Below are 22,829 nucleotides of genomic sequence, written 5' to 3'. Positions count from 1 at the left end.
TATCTGATGTCCATCACATAACTTAATATCATATATCATCACAACATACTGAGACACCACACAAAATGGAATGTTAATGAGGAAGAGGATGCGATGAAATGTCTGTTTAAATTTTTTGAGAAATACTACCATCCTAATTGTAAAAACTGCTGAAAATGTATCTTTGAATATGACGGATATATCCCCCAATGCCTGAGAGCAGCAATGAATTCTGCCAGGATCTTATAAGGGTCCTTCACAACATGATGAACCGGTAGAGTGAGACAAAACATATTCACATTACACCTTAACTGCCTTAAAGTGCCACAGCTTACTTCATATATCATTTACATCTCACTTGGGGGAAATGCATTCACGCAAACAATGTGAGTGCTGTCAGCTGTGTAACACCTGTTTATTACATAGTAATTAACACCATATAAACAAAAAGCCGAGGTGACAGTGGGGCCCATTATTTCCGTGAACACGTCTATGCCGCTGGCGGTTCGTCTGCGGTCCTCTGTACCGGAGGGCCCAGGGACGCGCATTTCGGGTCCTCACATTCTCCACTGCACAGTCATTATCTCCGTGCCCCATGATCTGTGAAGCAAGTCACTCAAGCACACAACATGCCGTCTCATGTCCTCCAGGACTCTCTCTCTCTCTATCTCTCTCTCTCTCTCTCTCTCTCTCTCTGTCTTTTTTCTCTCTCGCTCACTCTCTCTCTCTCTTTCAGACACACACACACACACACACATATACACACACACACACCCTACACACACAAACATACCTTCACACATGCGTTCCGCTGCTTGGCTCACCACTTATGCACACTCTGTATTGTAAGTGCTCTGCCCTGACATCAGCCTGCGGTTATTTACAGTGGCGTTGGCGCGAGCTCCTGCCGTGTACCTGCAGCGTGTAAGTAAAATGGCCCCTTGAGCAGCCTATCACATTGCCATAATGAGAGAGCAGCGCGCACAGCCCCTCGCTCACGGCCAGAGACAAGACGGGGCTGGCATTCATTATTCCAATAGAGAGGGCAAGGCTCAGCCAGTAAATAGTAGCTTATGCCAATTACCGGGAGTGAGAGTTCAGGGATAAATTAGGCATTTTACCCCTCATCTAACTCCATCCTTTAGGTGGGGGATGGGGATTGGGGGTTAAGGTATTAGGGTCCTCAATATACTCTTACGCCAGCACACTTCACACACGGTTGCCCCCACCCCACCTCCCCACTTTGCCCCCACTGCCATTTGTTCTGGCTCCACTGTGAGAGACACTCAGGCCACAAAATGATCCTTGCACATGCCATGCTATTAGGGTCAGTCCAGTGCTAGCATGCCTGAGGATGGGGGGAGAGTCACAAACGCCATTAAGAATGCATGAAGTGACCCGGCTATCCACCACATTTACACTGAAGTCATCCTCTGTGAAGAAGATGGGGGAGCGCTGGGCAGAGTGTGGCGAGCCAGCCAGTGTGTCCGGCCAGCGGAGTGTTTCCGACGAGCGAGCCGATAATGTGTGGAGATGGTGATCTTTCTCTCGTACCTTTATTCCACCCCGACGCCAGCATCGCGCTTCACAGCCATGAGGTCACCCTGCATGTGAGCACAAAGGTGTAAAGTGACACTGGACCAGACAGAGGAGCAAAAGTAGAGTAGCAGCTGCACTATGAAGTCATGGAGAGGGCAAAGTTAATACTAGAAATGCATTCACTTCCGATGCAATGTCCCTCTCTCTCTCCTGCTCTCTCTCTCTCTCTCTCTTTCTCTCTGGATGTATGCATGTGTGTGAGCTCACAAGAATGATAGCGAGCAATTAATTAACTCTCTCTTCATGTTAATGTATGCAATGTTAGCTGACAGTCACCTGGGAAATTGTATATGTGAGCTATATATGGATATTCTCACTGAAAGTTCATGGTAAAAAGGAAAGAAAGAACTATGGAAATGGTTGTTTTCGATGAAAAGTTATACGCTATATCCAAATTGTGACAGAAAATATATATATGAAATGCCAAACAGTTGCTATATTGATGTGGTCACTGTACATGTAAGTACTAGACCAAAGATGACCCTGAGGATCATATGTCAAATATTTCTGATTATTACTGGCCATATGAAACTGGTTAGACTGTGACCTATCCATTTTCCAAAATAAATCACATGCTTAGCTTCAATATTCTCCTTTTCATTAAAAGATACTATCATATCTTACTGCATGTACAGTATATCCACACCTCTTCACTTTTCCATCACCTAAGTGCAGGTGCATGTCACAGCAAACGCCAGCACCTCCTTGCTCTTCCTTGTTGTCATTTGGGAGTTTCCTGATTGAGCCCCAAATTTTCCAGGCCTCGGGGCGTCGGCGGTCCCCTGATGTGCCGCGTGTTTGACTCCGGGCCCCTTATCAGATGTGAACGCTCGCATACACACCGCATTAGGGGAGTGTAGATAATGTGTGATTAGCATACGCACCCCCAGCCTCATTTTACTTGCAAACGCCGAGACAGCCCAGATTCTGTCACCACAAAATATGCCCATCGTTATTCAAGCACAAAATCATATCTGTGATGTTGATGTTGATCTTTCCTCCAGACATGAGCGTGTGTGTGATTTAAACCAGCCTGTGACTACGGGGCCTAAAAAGTGGGAAAGGGCGCTATCCCCCATGGAACACAAAAGCGACAATTTTTTTTTTCAAATGTCTTCATTTTGGAAGAAAAAAATTCTTAATTTCTGCTGTGCCGAAATGAAAATATGACAACAAAATATTGTTCATTATCTTTGCTCTGTGGAGGTGTTATGATCTCTGGTGTGATTTGGTTCCTCCAGTTCTTGTTTTTGCTTGGGAGAACACCGTGCTCTGTCTACTGTAAAGTAAACACGAGTCATTTGGGTCCCAAATGGTATTTGCACTTCTGTTTTTCAGAGAGAGTATTCTGAAAACTTTGTACCAGTGCATAAGAACTATTGCAGCTCTGTTATGTAGAGGTACAGGGTGTAGCCATGGAACACTGCCACAGAATGGAGCTTATTCTCTCTGTCTCTCTTTCTGTGTGTGTGTGTGTGTGTGTGTGTTGTTCAGTGTGGCCATATTGAAGTGCAGCAGCATTTTATTTTTGGTAATGAATAGCTACTTCGAGTGAGTGGCGCCACGCAACTCTCTTCCAGGCCAAACATGGCCATATTTTATTCAGCGCCCTTGCCCTGAATTATTTACCCATTTATTGAACTGCACACTAACTGACACACAACTCCATACACATCATCCATATTTCATCCGGCCCAGCTCACTTTATGCTTATTTTATGGCAGCCGACTACAGAGGCAGCGCGGGGCTGGCGTGAAGCAGGGAGAGCCTCACCGACCCCTCAGCACACTCACATATACACTGGCACGCAAGCACATGTACACACTTATACTCTCATACACACGCAAACGCAAGGTATATATATAGATTCTCCCTCACACACGGAGTACATAGACTTACACGCTAAGGCAGACAGACAGACTGGCGTAAGGACAGACAGATAGACAGACGCAAACACACACACACACACACACACACACACACACACACACACACACACACACGCACGTACGCACACACACACACACACACAGACACACACACACACACACACATGTACGCACAAACACACACACACACACACACACACACACACACACACACACACACACACACACACACACACACACACACACACACACACACATACGCAGAGTAATTCTCACATATCGACACAATGGTGATTTTCTCTGAAGCGCTCACACAAGGACTAAGACTGCCCTCATGTGGCAGCTAAAATGCATTTCCCATTAAGCGTATGGTAGTGTGTTCATTAGAGTGCAATCACATTCTTTTTTGCATGTGTGTGTGTGTGTCTGTGTGTGTATGTACGAGCCTATTTGGTTTCTCATGACAGATATGGATGAATTAAAGAAGAAAAGTTCATGTCTGGGGTTGAGTAACAAACATCAATTATACCTAACAGAACACCTGAAAAAGCACACTGAATGATCATACTGTACTTTTAATAATACAATACCACACAATTGCCTAAAAGTATATTCCGATTCCTACTGTACTCTCAGATTCTTAATAGAATTACTGGGGATGTAGCTCAGTGGTAGAGTGCATGCTTCGCATGTACTGTATGATGTCCTGGGTTCAATCCCTGGCATCTCCACATATGGGCAGTGATAGTGTACTGGCAAAAGACCTGGACTAGCCTGGCAACGTGTGGATTCCACCAGTCTTCATCGTTGTGCCCTTGAGCAAGGCACTTAACCCAGAGTTGCTCTGGGGACAATGTAGTCATGTTATTGATTTAAATACAAACTACAAATGTGTATTTAACACTGTATTGTTCTGCTCCAAGTGGCCTGGTAAAAGTGTATTCCTCTGGAATGCAGCCACAAAATTATTCTTTACATTTTAGCAAATATTTTATTTATTGTATTCATTAGGACACTTTCAGACTAAGGCACCAGTGGTGCATCACCAGCACCACTAGGGTGTGCAGATTCCACCCTGACATCATGTTTGATAGCGTTCTAACTGCTAGTGTCCTGACCCCTCTCATGGCAAAGGCCTCATTTGGATCTTAGTTTAGACATCGTCTAACCTCATATCTCACTCATACATTCCCAATGTCAGTTAATAACTCAGATAAATGGTGTGCAAGCGTGACCCCTGACCTGCTGAGTTGAACTCTGACCTTCACCAGCATGGGCTTGGGCCAGCTCAACTGTTGTGAGTGAGAGGATAGTAGAACAGTTCCATTTGGCATGATTAGTCGTGTCTCACCATGACCCCAAGTCCCCAGCACTTGTCACTTTAGATCGAATCATTTGGGAGAATTTAAAGCAACACTAAATTGTTTTTTGTACCTTAAAATAATGTTCCCAAAATGATTTCAGTGGTTCATCAACTTGTAACAGGGTGAACGGCACTTCTGCATTCGTTTCGCGGCCCTCTACCGGCTATAACCGCACGGTGTAAGTTTACCAGATCGGGTAGCGGTTCTGTAATATGATGGAATGAGACACAAGAAACCACAAATTTTACTTGCTTCAATGTCACAGTACATCATACAACATAAAATCATGCAACATACTACCTTGTCTGTGGCCATCGTTAGCTGGTTTAAACAAATAGTGTTCATGCAACAGAGGAAAAGTGCTTTAGTGTTGCTTTAAGCAGCTGAATGTTCATGCAGAGTCATGTGATTTGATACATTACCTTTATTTAACGGTACATGTCTGAAATCCTACTTCAGTTTCAGTCATTTACAACCAATAACATAGCTTCGTGCTCTGATGAGAGGTATGGAAATGTGAAAAAATATTATAAAGACTGCATTTGCCTATTCAAAACACATTTTTGTTGTGTTTTCATAGAATTTCAATGTCAAATCAAACTGATAAGCAAAAGTCATGAAGAAGTATGCATTTTTTGGATGTCATTTAATGTATGCGTGCAGCATACAGAATGATTTGGTGGGTTTAATGATCCTCCAGATCTCTACCACTATATTGTTTCACTTCACATTGTTTTAGCTGGTCAGAATCATTCAACTTCAAAATAGAATAAGTAGAATATAGCTTTTCTACATAAACCACATTGAAGGATGTTCCAATTCTCTCAGACCTATTAAACTAGATGTCAGCTTTTTTGGCAGAGAGACTAATATGAACTCACCACCTTCGGTAACACCTGACAGCGCTCACCCACCCCATGAGTTGTCTTGTCACCCTGCAGAAAATGCTCCCACTGGCTGTGGCCGGCTTGTTGTCTCTGGGAAGATACGTGATGGAGCGCTGCGCTGGCTCCATCTGCACATGGGCATCATCAATCTGCACCACCCAACACCACCCAGACTCCCCCCCCCCACATTCCTCCGAGACCTCCACTGACCACCATGCAGCCTGCTGTGCTCGCGACGGACGCACACACACAAACACAACCTCCAGAGAGAGATGAGGTGACGGCTCAGACTGCTGTCCAAGGGTCAGGGCTCTCTATGTTTGTGCTTAGTGAAGTAGGAGAGGGTTTAGTCACCTGGGTATGGGTCTAGATCATGGTGGAGAGATCTGTCATTGCTTTTAGAATGGCAGAATAATGCTAAACAGCTACAGTAAGTCCAGAACTCTGTCCATGGGCCAGTTGAAAGGGGGAGGACAACTCAAATGGGGCATGAAGTTGAAACGTAACATGAAGGTGTACCAAGCTAATCCTTCCACACTTCAGTCATGTGAAATATGATGAAAAGTTATTTTTAAAAGTGCTGAGAGTGCTTTTTCTATTTTTGTAATGTAGTGTTTATTATTTTGACAACAATGATTATCACAAAACACATACTTTTGAAATGTAATGCTAGTGGTTCTAGTATCTATTTTCATTTAACTTTCTTTCATTCTTTTCTCTGTGTTGTGCAGGGATATTTGGGTTAACAGCATATACAGTATCAATTGGTCAAAGGCCGCAGAAAAACAAATCTTGTTGGCTTTGAAATAAGAGACAGTAGGCTATGTCCATGTGACTATAGGTACCAAGCTTTTCAAATGTGACTGTTTCCATCGCTCCCTATAATGGTATGGATATGATTGTAGAAAAGAGTATCATACACAACTGCTCTCATGTGTCATGCTCCCTTCTCTATTACCAATTTAGCAATACACCTGGGAGATCCCGCAAGAGGTTGGTTAAAAAGTGTATGTCACTTTATCTTTAAATATCTTTAAATATCTGTTTTATATCAATGGGGTCATTACTTGTGAGAGAACCCCTGACAGAAACACAGTTCCACATCTCAACACTGGGATGTGCTATTTCCATGAATATGCACAACAGTGATTCTCCTCAATCTTGCATAAATATTACTGGGTGCTCCACCGAGTGCAAGGAGCGAATGCTCTACATATTAAATGTGTCATCAAGGTTTTAGTCACACATTTTCAAAGAAAGGGGTTGAGGAGAGGAGATATGAGGCATTTTTGCTGTTCAATAAAATGCTTTTTTTGTCCCTGCATTGTCATGACATTCACCACTAGAGGGAACCCTTGTCTATATTTTAGCTATACATCTTTAGAAATATCAGTATTGACAAAGTAGTAGGAAGTCCCTGCAAAAACAATCACGGTTCAATAGAACTGCATCATGATCTCTCAAAGTAATTTATTAGGGACCCTGTGTTTTTAGCCAAACACCAACAAACTTCCTAGGCCTACTATCTGCAAAATCAGCAGAGCAAGTTTTTTATAGAACACTGTCTGTGTATGACATAGTGCTCATGATGTTTGATCAGTAGGACCATACATCATGCAGTCCAGCATGCTAGAAATAGGATGCAATTTTTCAAAAACGTTTCAATTCCAGCATCAAGATAAAGCGATTATCTAAGAAATCAGTCACAGATAAATGACTGCATCCAATTTAAACCGTGCAGGGAAAAAAAGTGAAACAAATAACTTGACTGTTTTCATTTGTAAACTACAGTGTGTCCTTAAAGGAACATTTCACCGTTTTTTCATATTAAACTATGTTATTCCCTTAATTAAGACGAGTTGATACATACCTCTCACCGGCTCTGGCGCGCCAACTTTGATAGCATTTAGCTAGCCCAATGCATTAATTAGGATCCAAACAGAGATGAAGTTAGAAGCGACCAAACACCTCCATGTTTTCCCTATTAACCCTCATCTTGTCCTCAGGGTCAATTTGACCCCAAACAATGTTTAACATCATAAAATATATGGTTCACTTTTTTTGTTTTGCTTCAAGTTTCATGACTTTTCCTCATTTGAAGGGTAGGCTACAACAGAGTAAACATGAAATTTGCACAAAAATATGTTTCCAATGTCCTGTAAAAAAAAATAGTTACGTTGGTGTTCTTGGGGTCAATTTGACCCCATTTTTATGAAACATGAGGTAAATGAATATTTGACACAATATGAATATTATTACTGTAATAGTATGAGAACATGTACTTATTATCATTATTACATAAACAAGTACATATTACATATAAATTATTTTGGCAGGTCTGAAAAAGTCCAAAAACTCAGCCTTTGGGCTGTTGACACTGGATTGGCCATATTGCCAGCCAGGGTTCCAGGGTTCATAAAGGGGTGTGGGGGGGTGGGATTGTTTTTTAGGGCTTTTGATGGTGGTCATTACACTCTTGTTAAGTACCTACCACAAAAAAACTGGGTAAAAAAAATGATTTCAATCATTTTTTGAGATTTTTGTTAGCTGGGGTCAAATTGACCCCAAGGACAACAAACGTCGGTAAGATTTGAGGACAACATGAGGGTTAAACTACAGTTACACAAGTAGTCACACGACCAAGTATGGTGAGGCAAAATAAAACGTGGTGCATTTGTAAGCAGGTAAGAGGGGTAACTATTGTGTGGCGCAGTAATATCCTCACTCTTGCACTTTCAGTTTCACTGCGCAGAGTCTAAGTGCTCCCAATGTTATTCTGCCAAACAATATAGTTATCTCTTTTGCCTGCTTAGAAATGCACCAAGTTTTATTTTGTCTCACCATACTTGGTCGTGTGACTACAGGTGTAGGCCTAACTGTATTTTAATAGGGAAAACATGGAGGTGTTTGGTCGCTTCTAACTTCATCTCTGTTTGGATCCTAATGAATGCATTGGTCAAGCTAAGTGCTATCAAAGTTGCGCCACGCGCCAGAGCCAGTGAGTGCACGCATTGAAACGTGAGTATCAACTCGTCTTAGTTAAGGGAATAACGTAGTTTAATATGAAAAAATGGTGAAGTGTTCCTTTAAGGATACTACAGTGTGTTATATTTAGTCGGAGCAGTTTACCACACAGTCCCCTAACTGTGAGTTACAATTGTATTGCAAGGAAAGTTTTTTTTTTTTGTGGGTTAGCGTTAGCGTTTGTTTATCGTCGAGTTGGAGGAAATTTAGATAGGCTACATTTAGGTGTGGCACCTACTTGTTTTTGAAATCTAGTCATCTGAGAGTAAGAGATGTTGCATCCCGTCCTCTGGAGAATTTGTTAACTTATATTATATAACTTATACTTAAATATATATTGTTTTTTAATGGAGCCAAAGGCCCCCTGTTGTCAGTATAGGCTACATCCAGTACAAGCATAGCTCAGTTCACTAGGCATAGGCCTCTCAGGACACAGACCTGTGGAACCCAGTCCAGCATGTAAGGATTCTCATCATGGTTCCACTTGAGACACCCGACATGCCAGTTTGGCACTGAGAAAGACCAGCACAAAAATCGGAAGAATCACTGCAAATAGGGAATTTTAAAAGCCGTTTAAATCAAAGCTGCTCCCGTCACTCTGCCGGTTTCTGTTACACCAGAGGGATAAATTAAGTGCTTGCCTTGCTTGACGATTCACTGGAGAACCTTTCAGCTGCAGGACAGTAGATGAGTTCTCTATCTATCTCTATCTCTCTCTCTCTCTCTCTCTCCCTACCTCTCACTCTCTCTCCCGCTCCCCCCTCTCTCTCTTTCTCTCTAACTCTTTCACTCCATCTCTCCATCTCTGCGTCTGTGCCCTTAGAGTGCAGCTGTGAGGGCTGCCCTTCCTCAGTGCCGTATGTCATCCCGCGTGTTTGCTTTTTTCTGTCAGCGCATTTTACTGGCTGTAAAAGAGCTGACTCCCCCCCAGCCCTCCTCCTGCCATCAGGCCATACTTTTGGGGGAATCCCCTTCACCTCCAGCCATCCACTCAAACCATTCAGCCAGCCAGCCAGCCAGCCACCCTCGCCTCAGAACAAGATCGACGAGGAACCTGTAAAACTTTAATGCTCGATATCAGCACGGGTCGTTGTGCGAGTGAGCGGGACAGGCCAGAGGGACATGCCTTTGGAATGTCTTATAAATGAAAATAAATGCAGTGATAAAAGAGCAAAGACAGACACCGGGGGGAAATGAACGAATAGGCCACATTGAAGGGGGAAAAAAACATTCCGCGGTGAGGGTTCCAATGATGCTCTTTCGTGCACGTTTTCTCCACGGAGAGCACCAGCAGTCTTCAGCTGCACCTTGAGCGTTACGATGACTTTAGAGGCCTGCAATGCAAGTGAACGCTGTGCCAGTGGCCCACCCGGGGAAAGTGCATGAGGCAAGCCAGCAGCCTCAGTCCTGTGATAACAGACGCAAGCATTGCTCAAGACTGCGATTAGGACTGTGTGTGTGTGTGTGTGTGTGTGTGTGTGTGTGTGTGTATGTGTGTGTGTGTGTGTGTGTGTGTGTGTGTGAGAGAGAGAGAGAGAGAGAGAGAGAGAGAGAGAGAGAGGGAGAGAGGGAGAGGACAGTAGGGCAACGTCTCTGGCAGGAGGCTGATGGAATGCAGCCTCCGCTGCGCGCGAGGTGGAGGAACGATCCGTACCAGGGCCCCGACACCCACAGAATCATCGTCCTCTTCTGCCATTACGCCATTATCCCGGGAGGCCAAGAAACTGTCTCCTCTCCATTCCCCTCGCTCGCTCTCACTCTCTTTCTCTTCAACTCTCCATGCGTCTTATCCTTTCTCTCTCACTCACTCTTACTGTCACTCGTCGGCAACGGCACACCTGCTCCTACGGTTCATGGCCTGAGTCAGTGTGTCAGTTTTCAAATTTAAAAGCATACATTCATATTGCCTGTTGTCAGTTAAAAACGTGACACGCAGTGTACTAATTATGAAAGTGCCATAGAGTTTTAAAGTGTTAAAGAGTTTGTGTTGAAAGATCTTCGCTTTAGTAATAGTCTGTCCTCAAGGCGAGCAATGAAATTGTTGAAAGGTTTTATTTTTTATGTTGTGTTGAATTCATGTTTGTTTTTACAGTTTTACTCAAGCGGAGTCGTTTTCAGCTCAGGAGTGTGTCTTTGACCCCTAGGCAGTGTTGTTGAGGGGTGCCACTGGTATAATGTCTCACTGAAAGTGTGACCCCAGCCCAAGGTTAAGTTCCTCTGTGTGTGTGTCTGCGTTTCACTTTTATTGCTCGTGCCTGATGGTGTTTTTAGTGGTTGGGTGAGGGGTTGGATGGGTGGTTTTGGGTGGGGGTGCTGGTGGGTGGTGGTGGTGGTGAGTGGGGTTGTGTTGGACTACGGGGGAAGAGAGAGGTGTGACTCTGGCAGATTTATAACAGCCTGCTGCCTCACATCATCTTCCCTCTCTCTCTCCCTCTCTCTCTCTCTCTCTCTCTCTCTCTCTCTCTCTCTCTCTCCACTAGATCTTAGTGAAGGGGCCCTGGCCTAATCCTTTAATGGCCGGCGTCCTCCTCACCTGGCCCTCTGATAAACAAGCCCTTCTCTTCCGCGGGTCGTGCTCCCTTCCGACTCGCCCGCTTGCTCTGGCCTCGTCTTGGGTTTCTCCGCGGCCCGGCCTTATTTATCTCCTATCTTATCGCTGCATGGGGGGGGGGGGGGGGGGGGGTGGGGTGCAGTTGGGACTCGCGGGGGGGCCGGAGGGCCGCGGATGACCGGACCGGTGGGCCGGGTCATAAACATGTCAGCGACGTGGCCCGGGCCGCTTTGACCAGCCGGGCGGCTTGAGGGGCTCATTTGAGCGGAATCAACTCAACCAGCGCGGCTTTACGAGACTCATTTGCTGCTAAGGCCACATTTTACCCTATTGGGACACATACTGTTAACATCACACCATAACCCCCAACACACACACACACACACACACACACACAGACAGAGACACATTCATGCACATGCCCACATGCACGCCCCCACACATATTCACTTACATATACAACCTTTATGGACATATACACAAATGCACACACACACACACACACACACACACACACAGGGAGCTATGCAGTCTGGCTTACACATACACTTAGAGAGTCAAGCGCACACAAGTCAGTGGGAATAAAACTACCGCACGACTCTTTTGTGAAGGGTACTCTTTATAAATAGTAAGATGAGTTCAGTCTCTCATGTAGGTATTGCACTGTGTGGTAGGCAGAGCCACAGTGGAGGCCTCCTAAGATGATCCTGTGCTCTGAGACCAATGATAGTGCTATCAGGTCCATGTAGGATTCAGGAGCGGTGGATAGATCACAGGGCATCATCCACTATCATCCATATCAGACCACCTATCTCTAGCAAGGGCTCAGGCCTGATAGACTCGGTCACCGTCAGAAGCCACAACCATGTAAGAGTCAGGCAAAGATCTCAATGACATCAAAGGAAGAAAGAAGTTAAAGTTAAAATGGACTGATATTTAGCAGACACTTTCATCCAAAGCGGCACAAACTCACAACGGTGGGGGACTGATTGTAAGTTACCACTGCTCCACCACACCCACATACAGATAGAGGTAAAACACAAACAATAATAATAAAAAATAAAATAAATCTTACAAAATAAATCTTATCTATCAGTTACTGTATATCCCAGACAAATTACACTTCCAGTTCTGAGAATCAGGCCTTTTCCTTTTCCGTTGAGAGTCCAAACCATAAAATTAACCAACACCCCCTTCCTCCTTTCACCCCTCAGCATTGTAAAGTTGACTGAACTAAAGTTACAAAAAGCAGCCACCTCGCTTCAAAGGCCAAGCAGCCGAAATCTGGGACCGAGATTAAGCCCTGTCACTCTGACATATAGCGGGGGGTTTTTGCATGAGTAATGGGGTGGAGAGTCAAGCTGATTTACACAGCGCCCGAGCCAAGCAAATTGTTAAGAAGTAGATTTCCACCACAATATCCACCCCAGATCATGATGAAATGCCATCAGATAACATTTTACGCTCTGGAACCAGTACTTCTTTAAAAAAAACAAATAGTGGAGTGTGAAATCGGAGCTCTCAGTCATATTCTAATTTTCTCTAAACATTTTTGTTGAGACCCGATTTCAAAGACAAACGATGAGGGAAATGAGAAGTCGTATATTGTTGGGCGGGGGGGGGGGGGGGGGTGCAATAGAGTGCTGTCCTATGTGAGCTCTGCGATTACAAAAGTGGACTATATACTTATTTTTTTTACTTTTACTTTTTTTCTACTTCTTCGCCACGCTTTCCCCTCCCACCGAGGAGGCTTAGGAATTTGAAGAAGAATGTGTCCAGAGATAAAGAAAACAGCCAGCCTTACAGTGCTGACTATTCCTTCACAGTCCTCAGTGAGTGTACAACAATCCTGGTGTGTGTGTGTGTGTGTGTGTGTGTGTGTGTGTGTGTGTGTGTGTGTGTGTGTGTGTGTGTGTGTCTGTCTGTGACCTTCCCCACAGAGATGGCTGTCCAGGGAAATTGAGAGGGGTCATGACCTGGGTTATGTTTCTCTGTGGTCAACAAGCGATCTGCTCAAGCATCAACACTGGCTCACTGTCACCCTACACACCACCAACCCTCCTCAAAAAAACTCAGTTCAACTTCAACAAGTCTTTAATTCAAAGCTCAGTGGAGGAAAACCAATAACACGGTTGTCATATATCTCAAAAGCAAAAATAGGAATGTTGTAATAATAAAAAATGGCAGCACTGATTTAAATGTGCTTCCCAAAGACAAAATATGAATGACCATAATAACAAGTATGCTTAAATTATACAGTTATGAAATATACCTTTTAAGGTATTTCCTGGACCCTTCATAATACTTTTTACAAGTATTAAAATCACATTTCCAATAATCACATGTCTGTTTTCCCCTTAAACTGTGAAACATCACTATTATATACAACTTCAGATATCACAGCCATTGGATCACAAAGCCAGTGCGACCAAATCATAATTTAATATCAGAGCATATTTACAAACACCAGAGAAGAGCTTCAGTGAAGAGAGTCTTATGGTTCTAACACGAATAAGAGCTGTACTGTGAACCTTTCAAATCAGAATGACAACAAATGGAGCCTTGAAAAATAACACGCCTGACAACTAAAATAAAGCGAGAGATTCCTTCTAAAAACTTTTGTTGATAAAAAATAATAAATTACACTGAAAATGAAAATTCACATCAAAAGAGTAACAACAACTCAAAGATGCCAATGGAGTTTCCTCATTTTCAAAATGGCCGCCCTCTTGTCTGACGCTATAGTGCTAGAAGCTGCTGAGCTTGCTCATGAGCTCCAGTAGGGGGCGCTGTACATGCAGGTGAGGGGCTGCTGGCTGACTCTCCTGCTTTGGTCCTGTGGAGATAGAGGCCCTGCCTTGCCAGGTCAGTGGGCAGCTCGGCTGGAGCCTGCAGCAAGCTCAGAGGCGAGCCTCAGATGGCCAGCTGCAGCTTGGTCAGGTTCCTCTGATGCATATTGTGGTGCCGCACCAGCTCGTCAGACCGGGCAAACTTCTTCTGGCAATTGGGCCACCTACAGTTGAAAGGTTTCTCACCTGACAGGAGGACAGCAAGAGAGAGGGAGTATTTCACTATAAAAGTTCATTGTTACAACAATTAGGAAAGAATTGGAGGAGAAATAGTGTCAAATAAATATTGATATTGAAATTGTATACTTTATTGGTTGTAAAGAACTGTGGGAGTTTTCAACAAGTCAAACCAAAGTAGCTCAGTGCTACTCTAATAATCCTTACTTGTACTTACAACATGTTTTTATATTCTTTAATTTTAGGTACCAGAGAAAGAGAAAAGGAGAAGTAAAATGTGGAAAAATTAAAAGTTTTACGCACTTGTTTTACCTGTATGAGTCCGGGTGTGGGTCTTAAGATGGTCAGACCGTGAAAACTTTCTCTGACACGTCTCGCACTGGAACGGTTTAACCCCTACACAGACACATATACATACATACATGGAGAGAGAAACAGAAAACGGTGGATGCCAGGAGGGAAGCCATTCCAGGAAACGCCAAAGTGGAGCCACTTCCTGCTGCTGCATGCTAATGTTAACGCTAATGCTAACATCAATGCAACATCAAACAGCACGATGGGAACAATATGGAGGACTGTTTTCAGGTTTGCATTGTTCACAACTGAGAAGCCATTGCTGGGCTGAGCCTGGGAAGTCTCTTACATGTTCTACATAGAACTGTTGAAGGTACTTCAACAAAGGGTTCTGACAGAAGGTTTCTGAGAGGAACTTTTAAAAGTTCTCTCAAGGAACCTTCTCCTAAGGTGCTGTTTTTTTTGTTGTTTTTTAGATGGAGTGAGTGGTTAGGCACACAAACATTCTCATGCAGGTTGAAGCAGGCAGTGAAATGGAGAGTGCAAAAGGCAGATACTTAAGAGAGGCAAAATGAGTGGGAAGGGCGGAGAATCCAAACCTGTGTGCCTTCGCTGGTGTCTCTTCAGCTGGTCCGACCTGGAAAACCTCCTCCCGCAGTCTGTGAAGTCACACTGGTAGGGTTTCTCGCCTGATGGATAGAGCAGGATCAGTGGTGAGTGGGTTTGCTGAGTGTGGAAGTAAAGGCCTTCAAGATCACCGGTGAGTGGTGACTTCACTCTCTTCCCAATCCTTACCTGTGTGCTTGCGGCTGTGCATCTGCAGGTGGGAGAGTTTGAAGTAGCGCTTGTTACAGCCGGGGTAGGCACACATGAACGGCCTCTTTTCGTTGGTCTCCGACGAGCGCACAATGGCCGGGGTGATGCCAGGCACTCTGCGGACATCCTAACAAGACAGGGGCCACACGCTGGCATGAGAACACGCTGGCATTTCACCCAGGGACAAACTAGGTGACAATTCACGACTCACAACAGACTGGTTCTCACAGAGTGGCTACAATGTAGCAGTTAGCTCAAGGCCATGGCCATCTGACTCAGAGGGCCAGGCTGCAGCTTACAGTATTTACCGCAAATATCTCTGGAAAGCGTTCCCATCCATAGCAACACACCTCACACCTTCTTGACTGACGTACATGGTAACCTACGTTCATTTGTTACAGTGAAGTAGCTCCGAAGCAGCTGCCTCAATCCAGATGAGAACTGGCACGTGGCAAGTGGCCCGTATAAAAAAACTGATCATTTTTTTGGAGCAAGATGCTGCATTAGGTAAGCATAGATAAATCAATCAAAATAGATTCATTTCACAGCTTTGTAAATAAAGCTATTTACACAAGAGAGCATGGCTGATAGACAGGAAATTATCTGTGCCTGAAATGATCAAGTACATTCAAAGACAATAGAGAGAATAGCCTTTCTTGACATCGTACATGGCCAAGCTAAAGCCTGAATTCAGGCACCATGCCTGAACTCTATCCGGCCTGAGAGAGTCTCTGTTTTTCAGCATTTTGCTAAACTCTACAGGCTTGATTGAACTGTTCTTTTTTGGGTACCATGTGATTAAAAGAAACCTTAACTCCAACCCTAACCCTAACCCTAATCCTAACCCTAACCCTCAGTCCCTAAACCTCTCCAAGGAGCACGTCACGTACAAACGGGTCTGGCCCTGGACAGCGCCAGATCAAGCCAGGCCTCTTCCAGCTGGTACTTCAGTGGATGTCACGGAGAACAGATTGCCCATAAAAGGATTCTTGAACTCAACACAGGGTCTTTCCGCAGAGGACAAATGAACAACCCAATTCTCCGTAAGTGTGCGTTTAATAGATTATCATTTGGAGGGTGGGGGGCCTAATTATATTGGAATTAGCTGTGATCACGCAGATTAAGCCTGGCCTCTGATTTACTATGTAAATGTTGGCTGTTAGTCACAGGCGCTGCACAGACCCTATTACAGATCTGCGCCAATCTACCCCAGCCACCACCAGCCACCCCCACTCCCACCCTAACCCACCCCCACCCTCTCCTCTTCCAGACCCCTCTGTCCCATCTGCTCCTCATTAGCCTGTGCTTAGCATAATGACGTTTCTGGACACCGCCGCGGTAATTAATGTATGTTAAGTGCTATTGATAAGTAAATTACTTAAAGTGTTTTACGGCTGTTCCCATCCCATCTTATCTATCCCATGGGGCTGATAACACCCAACAGTCAGGGCACACCGTCTACCCAAATTCTCTGCGCTCCGAGCTCTCTCTGTGGGAACAAAGTCAATTCTAAACACAGGTTATCTAGCAAAAGGCATGTAATTTTACAAGGGGGACAGATCTTTCAATGGCTTCTTGAGTAGACCCCAACATATCTAACATGCGATGTCTGTTATTTAGTCGCATTCTTTCTGAAACAATAAGGGGACAGAAACCTGGAAAGGTTGAGGAAAAACATCCTCGTCTGAACGGGTGGAGCAGCTCTGGACTATCTCTGCTCGCAGTGCTTTCAAGCCTCTGGCGGACATTAATTAGGAGCTAATGATTTATTAGTGCAGGCCCGGGTATGGAAACTGTATCTTTATTGCTAATGGAGTTCTTGAAAGTGATTCTTCTTCCCTTTTCATCCCAAAATACCTTCTAAATGTTTCAAGCCCTGCTTCCTCTCACATAACAATTTCATTGCATCAGCCTTTTTTTTTTTTAACTTTCCCCTACTTTCTTTCTTTCTCCCATCTCTTCCTTCCTTCTGTTTCTTTCTTTCATTCTTTCCCTTTCATTTTTCTTCTTCCCTCCCTTTCTTCCTCTTCTTTTCTTTCCTTTCTCTTCATCGCCCTATCTCACTTTCACGTCTGCACCCTCCGTGTTGGTGGAGCCTGCCCCTGGCTGGTCTAGTGTGCTGAGCGGGCGCCATCTCCGTCTGCGGAGGCCCCGTGCCTCACTGTTGGCACTCTTGTCCTGACCTTGGCCCCCAAGCTTGCAGTAGCAGCGCTGGAGTGTGCAGGCAAGCGCCGGCCCCAGCATGAACTCTCTCTGCGGCAGCAACCTCCCCCCCCCCCCCCCCCCACACACACACACACTCACACACACTCCTCCCACCCTCCACCTCCCTCCAACCTCCACCCCCACCACAGAGTGAGCGAGGACTGACCTGGAGGCCTCGGAAGACGCCGTGCGTGTGGAAGCGGTACTGCGTGCTGCAGCTGTACACCAATGGGGACGTGTTCGGGTCGCTCTCGTAACCCGTCGCGTGGCTGTGGAGGCGACAGGACGGCTCAGTTTTAGGACAAGGGCAGCGAGCAAGCTCAGGAAACTCAGGATTATCACACCAAGAAAAACCCCAAATCTGTTTAATGAGGCATGCAATTGAAAGTAAAACAGTGATAAAAGGCGCCAGTGCACAGCATAGCATTCAAGGATATTTTGTGTTATTACAATGCAGTTTTAAACTATCAATAACAATGCCTTATAACATAAAACCAAACCAGTTTACTGTTCCTACATCTGTCACTGAATAGTTGAATTGTGTTTAGGTGAGACATGCTGTACAAACTCAATCCCTTAGCAAAGCTTTAGGGTGAAAAGAAGCCCTGTAATTCAGTCTGACAGTGGGGCAAATTGCTCTCTGCTCTTTAGTGCCATATATCCAGCTCTGAAATCCCAGGTAGGGGCCCAGAAGGACAAGATGAATGGGGGGGGGGGGGGGGGGGGGCGACTGTGTACCGCCCCTCAGATTTATCCGCCAGTCGGAGCGCTCACCTCGTAGTCCCCAAACGGTGACCCTGGATTAGCGCACGTCTCCCTCCCCTCGGCACGCCGCGCTTTCCCGACTCTCCTCCGCCGAGGTCGCGGCAGCGCTAGAGTCGGGGAGGGAGACAGGCAGCACTAATGCCGACAGACAGCTCCACTCAGATTCAGCTCAGCCCGGCTCACGACTGACGGCGTACGGCACGGAGTGCCGCGCTCGTGGCCAAGGACTTTCAACATCGGCGTTCGCAAATAGTGAGAAATTGAGGGATAAGATAATATCACGTAGTTTTGATGTGTTTAGATTAGTTGCCTGTTTTGTGCGAAACTTATATTTTGATAAATCTTGGAATTCCTCTGAAAATTTTTGTTTTTTATCAATGTTGGAATTACCTGTCTAAAATCTGTGCTACAGTGTTCAAGTCGACAAATATGATGCAAAACCATAAATGACTTCTGTCGACTACAGCAAACATTTCCAGATTTACTTCACCGTTTGGACTGTAGGAGTGGCAGGATTTGAGTCCCTTTCGTTCATAGATTAAAAAAAAATAAAATAAAACAACTTTGTCTGCGAGGCATAAAGCCCCCTTTGTCTCTCCGCCGCGCGCTGTAAGACACCCAGACTTGGGGGGACAGTGCAGACGGTATCCTGTGATAAATCTCCCTACAGTTCCTTCATTCACTGGCTCCTGGTGGCTGTGTGGTTATGCTGGGCTTTGGCCCTGGGCTCCTGAGTCCTGGCCTTGGGCTCCAGGCACTGCCGCTGGGTGCTAAAGGTGGAGGGAAGGAGAGGGGGAGGGGGGGGGTTGCCGGCACTCGGCTGGAGGAGAACCAGAGGAATCAGGGATCAGAGCTCTGGCTGCGATCTCCTCCTCGTGCGGCGGAGATGGGCCCCTGTGAGTCTGATTTTCCACAGACTGGCCTCTTGTCGCTCCCGCTCCCGCACTCGCATTTAGCAGCGGATTAATCATCCAGTCGCCCCGAAATTTTCTGTCTCGGCGTGTTTTTTGTTTTCATTCATTTTTTTCTCTCTCTTTAATGGAACGGGAGGCAAGGGGAGGGGAGGGTGGGGAGGCGCAAAAGGGTCACAGTCTCCCTGGAGCTTGGCGCACACAGTCGTGGCGCGGCACACCAAACGGGATGGCGGGCCCGGCTCCCAGGGGTCGGGTTGTCCTATTGTATAAGCCAGGCTACTTCCACCAGCTCCCGGGCCAAGAGAGACCCCCTTTTCCTACGCTCCCGTCTCCCGACCTGGTCAAGGTTGACACGCCGCGCTGGGAAATATACGACAGGATACATTTCCCCCCCAGCAGACAAAACGGACAGACAGAGACACACACACACACACACGCACACATACACACACAAGTACACATATACACACACACACACACACACACACACCGACTGCACATGACCCCAAGGAGACAAACGAGTCAAGTTGACAGGCCCAAGTCTCAAATTTAGACCTTCTGGAGTTGCATTATGCAACCATTACAAAGAAGGCAAGCATTCCAAGTTAATCCTTCAAGATTTGTCAACGACATTTATGGCAGCTGTTTTTTTTTCTTAAATGGATTGACAAATACTATTTTTGCTGTTTTAAACTATTTATAGTAGGCTTTTGCACTATTCACCCAGCACTTACCTAACTTACAAATATTACTGACGAAAAATGCATTTGCATTCCCATTAAATTGCTATGCCAATATACCGTATTTCTGCCCATCAACGGGGTGGGAGTCCAACTCTGTCATGCGTTGGTTGCACATTGTGAGTGACTAGTCAAATGTGTGATTTAATAAAGGGGAGCTGTCGGGCCCACTACTATTCTGTGGCCATCGCAAAAAGATGGATGGCTGCTAAATCCAGACCAAAGAGGAATTTCTCAGATGACAGGAGTGGGTCACGTTGACATACCTCTTAATGGTAGAAGCCAGCGTGTTAACAGGGTTCCATCCCATGCATTCCAGCTGAGATGCCATTTGGTATAAATTATCGCTGCTGGGGATTCAAACAAATAGAAAGACGGCTTTAAGAAGAAAAAAAAGTATTAATTTCCCTCCAACTCTGGCAGCGGGAGACACCTCTATTTAAAAAAAAAAAACAGTAACACAGAGAGAATAAAAGAAAGGTAAATCTCTATGGGAGTCAGAGCTATGATTGAAAAATGTCCCCCTTCCCTATTTTGGTATGCATCCTGGGTAACGGCTAATGAATGTGTTATGCACCAAGAAGCTGCCCAGGCTCGACGGCGTGGTCATCGGTTAATCAAACAGGGAGGGGAGGGAGCGTCCCTCGGACACGAGTGCCCATACGTTATTAAAAATGTAAAAAAAAAAAAAAAAAAGAACTATGCCAGACCCTGGGGCCATCCATTCTTTAACCTGCCAGGTGCTTACCCAAACACATAGCTGAGATTTATACGCTGCGCCCCTGACACTCCGGTGTTTCATCACAACGCCAGTGAACGGGGCGCTGGGCAGCTGTGGTGCCTGGTACAACTCTGAACAGAGGAGAGGAGCGCAGCGGAGAGGAGAGGAGAGGAGAGGGGTGCTGAGCTGAGCTGAGCTGAGCTGAAGCTAACGGCCTTAGCTAACTGTCCTCTTCAGGCTCTCTCAAGGAAGCGATGCTCAACCGAACCCCCCCCCCCCCTCACCCCATTAGAGCGCTACCGGAGCTGAATTCAGAGCAAACCACTGGTGGGCTCCTAGTGACCTGTGTAACAGTGTGCAGGTGCAGATAATCCCCGTGCTTTTTGACAATGTGTACGCAAAGAGAAACATTAGCGGTCTGATTTATACGCGCACACTCACCCCAGGGATTTATCCTGAAAGGTGCGGGGCTAATTTGGCCAAGATGCTTCTGTTTACTGTAAGATACTGGATGGTAAGTTGCTCAATTCACTATTCGCCGTTTCTTTTTTTTTCTTGGAAATGAACCGTGCAGACAGTTGACAGTCCTGCGATGGGTATTTGGCCATGGTTTTGTTTTTGTTTGGCTTAGCCTTCTGGATATCTGCCTTTCAGAGTTTGGAGCGGAGCAGTAACCTGTGTTGAGCTGGAGGTTTTGATAAGTGGACATGTTTTTATTCCATCCAGGCCCCCGTCCGTCGGGGGCTAAAAACGGCAGTGCTGCCTCTGGTCTCTGTAAATACAGTGCTGCTGGTACCAGGCGTCCGATTAGAGAACGGCCTCCGGAGCTTTTGATTTGAGCCTTCCCAGCTCCGCGGCTCCGCGGGCAGATTATCAGGGCTGTTTATGACATTCGAAGAACCAAAAAAGAAAGAGAGCGAAAGAAAAGAGAGAGAAAAAAATACAGAGACTGGAAAACTGACTGCTACAGCACATGGGCTGAGCATGACCAAAGTCTCCCACTCTTGTTGTCTTCCTTTCTTTTGCCACCCCTCCCTTTCTCTCTTTCGTCCATTCTCTATCTTCCCCTTATCGACGTGAACTCTGTTATTCTGAATCGGCGTATTCTCCCCAAAGTGAGAAAAGAGAGCACGATACGTCGAAGGCATGCAAGGAATGCCACTTCATTTTGAGTCATCTCAGGCATACGAATGAGTAAACAGCTCAGTGAAGTTTGCCGGATGGGACTTTCTTCTTCCTCCTCCTCCTCCTCTTCCTCCTCCTCCTCCTCCTTCTCCGTCCAGCCATTTTATCTGAATGAGGAATTCCAAACTGGTAAAAACAGAGTGGAAACTGGTAGTGGATTACGAGCGTTTGTTTTGGCCAGTTGCGTTCTGCAGCATGGCCCCCCTGACCTCCGATAAGACAGGACTGTAATGGACACAGCTGGACCGAGCCGTGCTTGGGGCTATCAATTATAATTATGTCCCTTTACAACACAGCGCTCAGCAGTTTATGAGCGAAACGGGGAAGTCCAGCATACTGAGCTCGCAAGTGTGTTTCAACAGAAAAAAAAGTATCGGTCGGTAAGACGACATGCAAATGCCTGAGCCTGTGATGCCAGAGATTGCACTGGCCGTTTTTAGGGAGAGTGTGCACAGTCCAACCGTCCCTTTCCTTCTCCGGGAAGCATGGGGATGTAGAGAATGGCACCATGACATCTAAGAGGTCGAGGCCCTTGCACATTGGTCATTGTCTCAGCCTGACCACAGCGCAGGGTCACTTGCCCCAATGGCTATGCTGGAGTGGAGCTGAACATTCTATTAAACCTTAGCAACCTCCTCGGAGTAGGGTCCATAATAACCATATAGATAATATGTGCTTACTTTCTCTTTCTGTTTACAAACAGAACACTGCCTGGCATCACTGTCTCAGCCAGCTCTAGTAGCGCTATGTTTGAGTCCCTTGGGCAGACAAGCCCAATGGGCATCCACCACACCGTCACCTTCACGGATGGCCTTTGGGATTTTTTGGGAAACAGGGCAGAAAAGAGAGGATGTACTGATGTGTGCTCCA

The 22,829-nt window shown here is 45.6% G+C and overlaps 1 protein-coding gene and 1 non-coding gene across 8 annotated transcripts in view; one reads left to right on the top strand and one right to left on the bottom strand.

Moving 5' to 3' along the window:
- The first annotated feature begins 4,121 nt into the window (after positions 1 to 4,121).
- Positions 4,122 to 4,198, top strand: trnaa-cgc (transfer RNA alanine (anticodon CGC)). The gene is given in 2 exon segments: positions 4,122 to 4,157; positions 4,163 to 4,198. It is a non-coding gene; the product is annotated as a tRNA-Ala (tRNA).
- A 9,177-nt stretch (positions 4,199 to 13,375) lies between these two features.
- wt1a (WT1 transcription factor a) overlaps positions 13,376 to 22,829 on the bottom strand; it is a 15,196-nt gene continuing 5,742 nt past the window's right edge. For 2 of the 7 annotated variants that reach the window (XM_062547417.1, XM_062547420.1), the window contains exons 4-9: positions 20,320 to 20,403; positions 17,801 to 17,903; positions 15,409 to 15,556; positions 15,213 to 15,302; positions 14,623 to 14,715; positions 13,376 to 14,328 (exon numbers count right to left, since the gene is read on the bottom strand). In XM_062547417.1, the coding sequence (XP_062403401.1) occupies positions 14,207 to 14,328; positions 14,623 to 14,715; positions 15,213 to 15,302; positions 15,409 to 15,556; positions 17,801 to 17,903; positions 20,320 to 20,403 (640 nt within the window). In that variant the 3' untranslated portion in view covers positions 13,376 to 14,206. Of the gene's footprint in view, positions 14,329 to 14,622; positions 14,716 to 15,212; positions 15,303 to 15,408; positions 15,557 to 17,800; positions 17,954 to 20,319; positions 20,404 to 22,829 lie in introns of all 7 variants that reach the window. The other 5 variants (XM_062547419.1, XM_062547421.1, XM_062547422.1 and 2 more) reach the window with 3 other exon arrangements.

Source organism: Sardina pilchardus, chromosome 10 (genome assembly GCF_963854185.1).
Source record: "Sardina pilchardus chromosome 10, fSarPil1.1, whole genome shotgun sequence".
Taxonomy (NCBI): Eukaryota; Metazoa; Chordata; class Actinopteri; order Clupeiformes; family Clupeidae; genus Sardina; species Sardina pilchardus.
The sequence above is the reverse complement of the archived record's forward strand: the minus strand, read 5'-3'. Positions and strand labels throughout refer to the sequence as shown.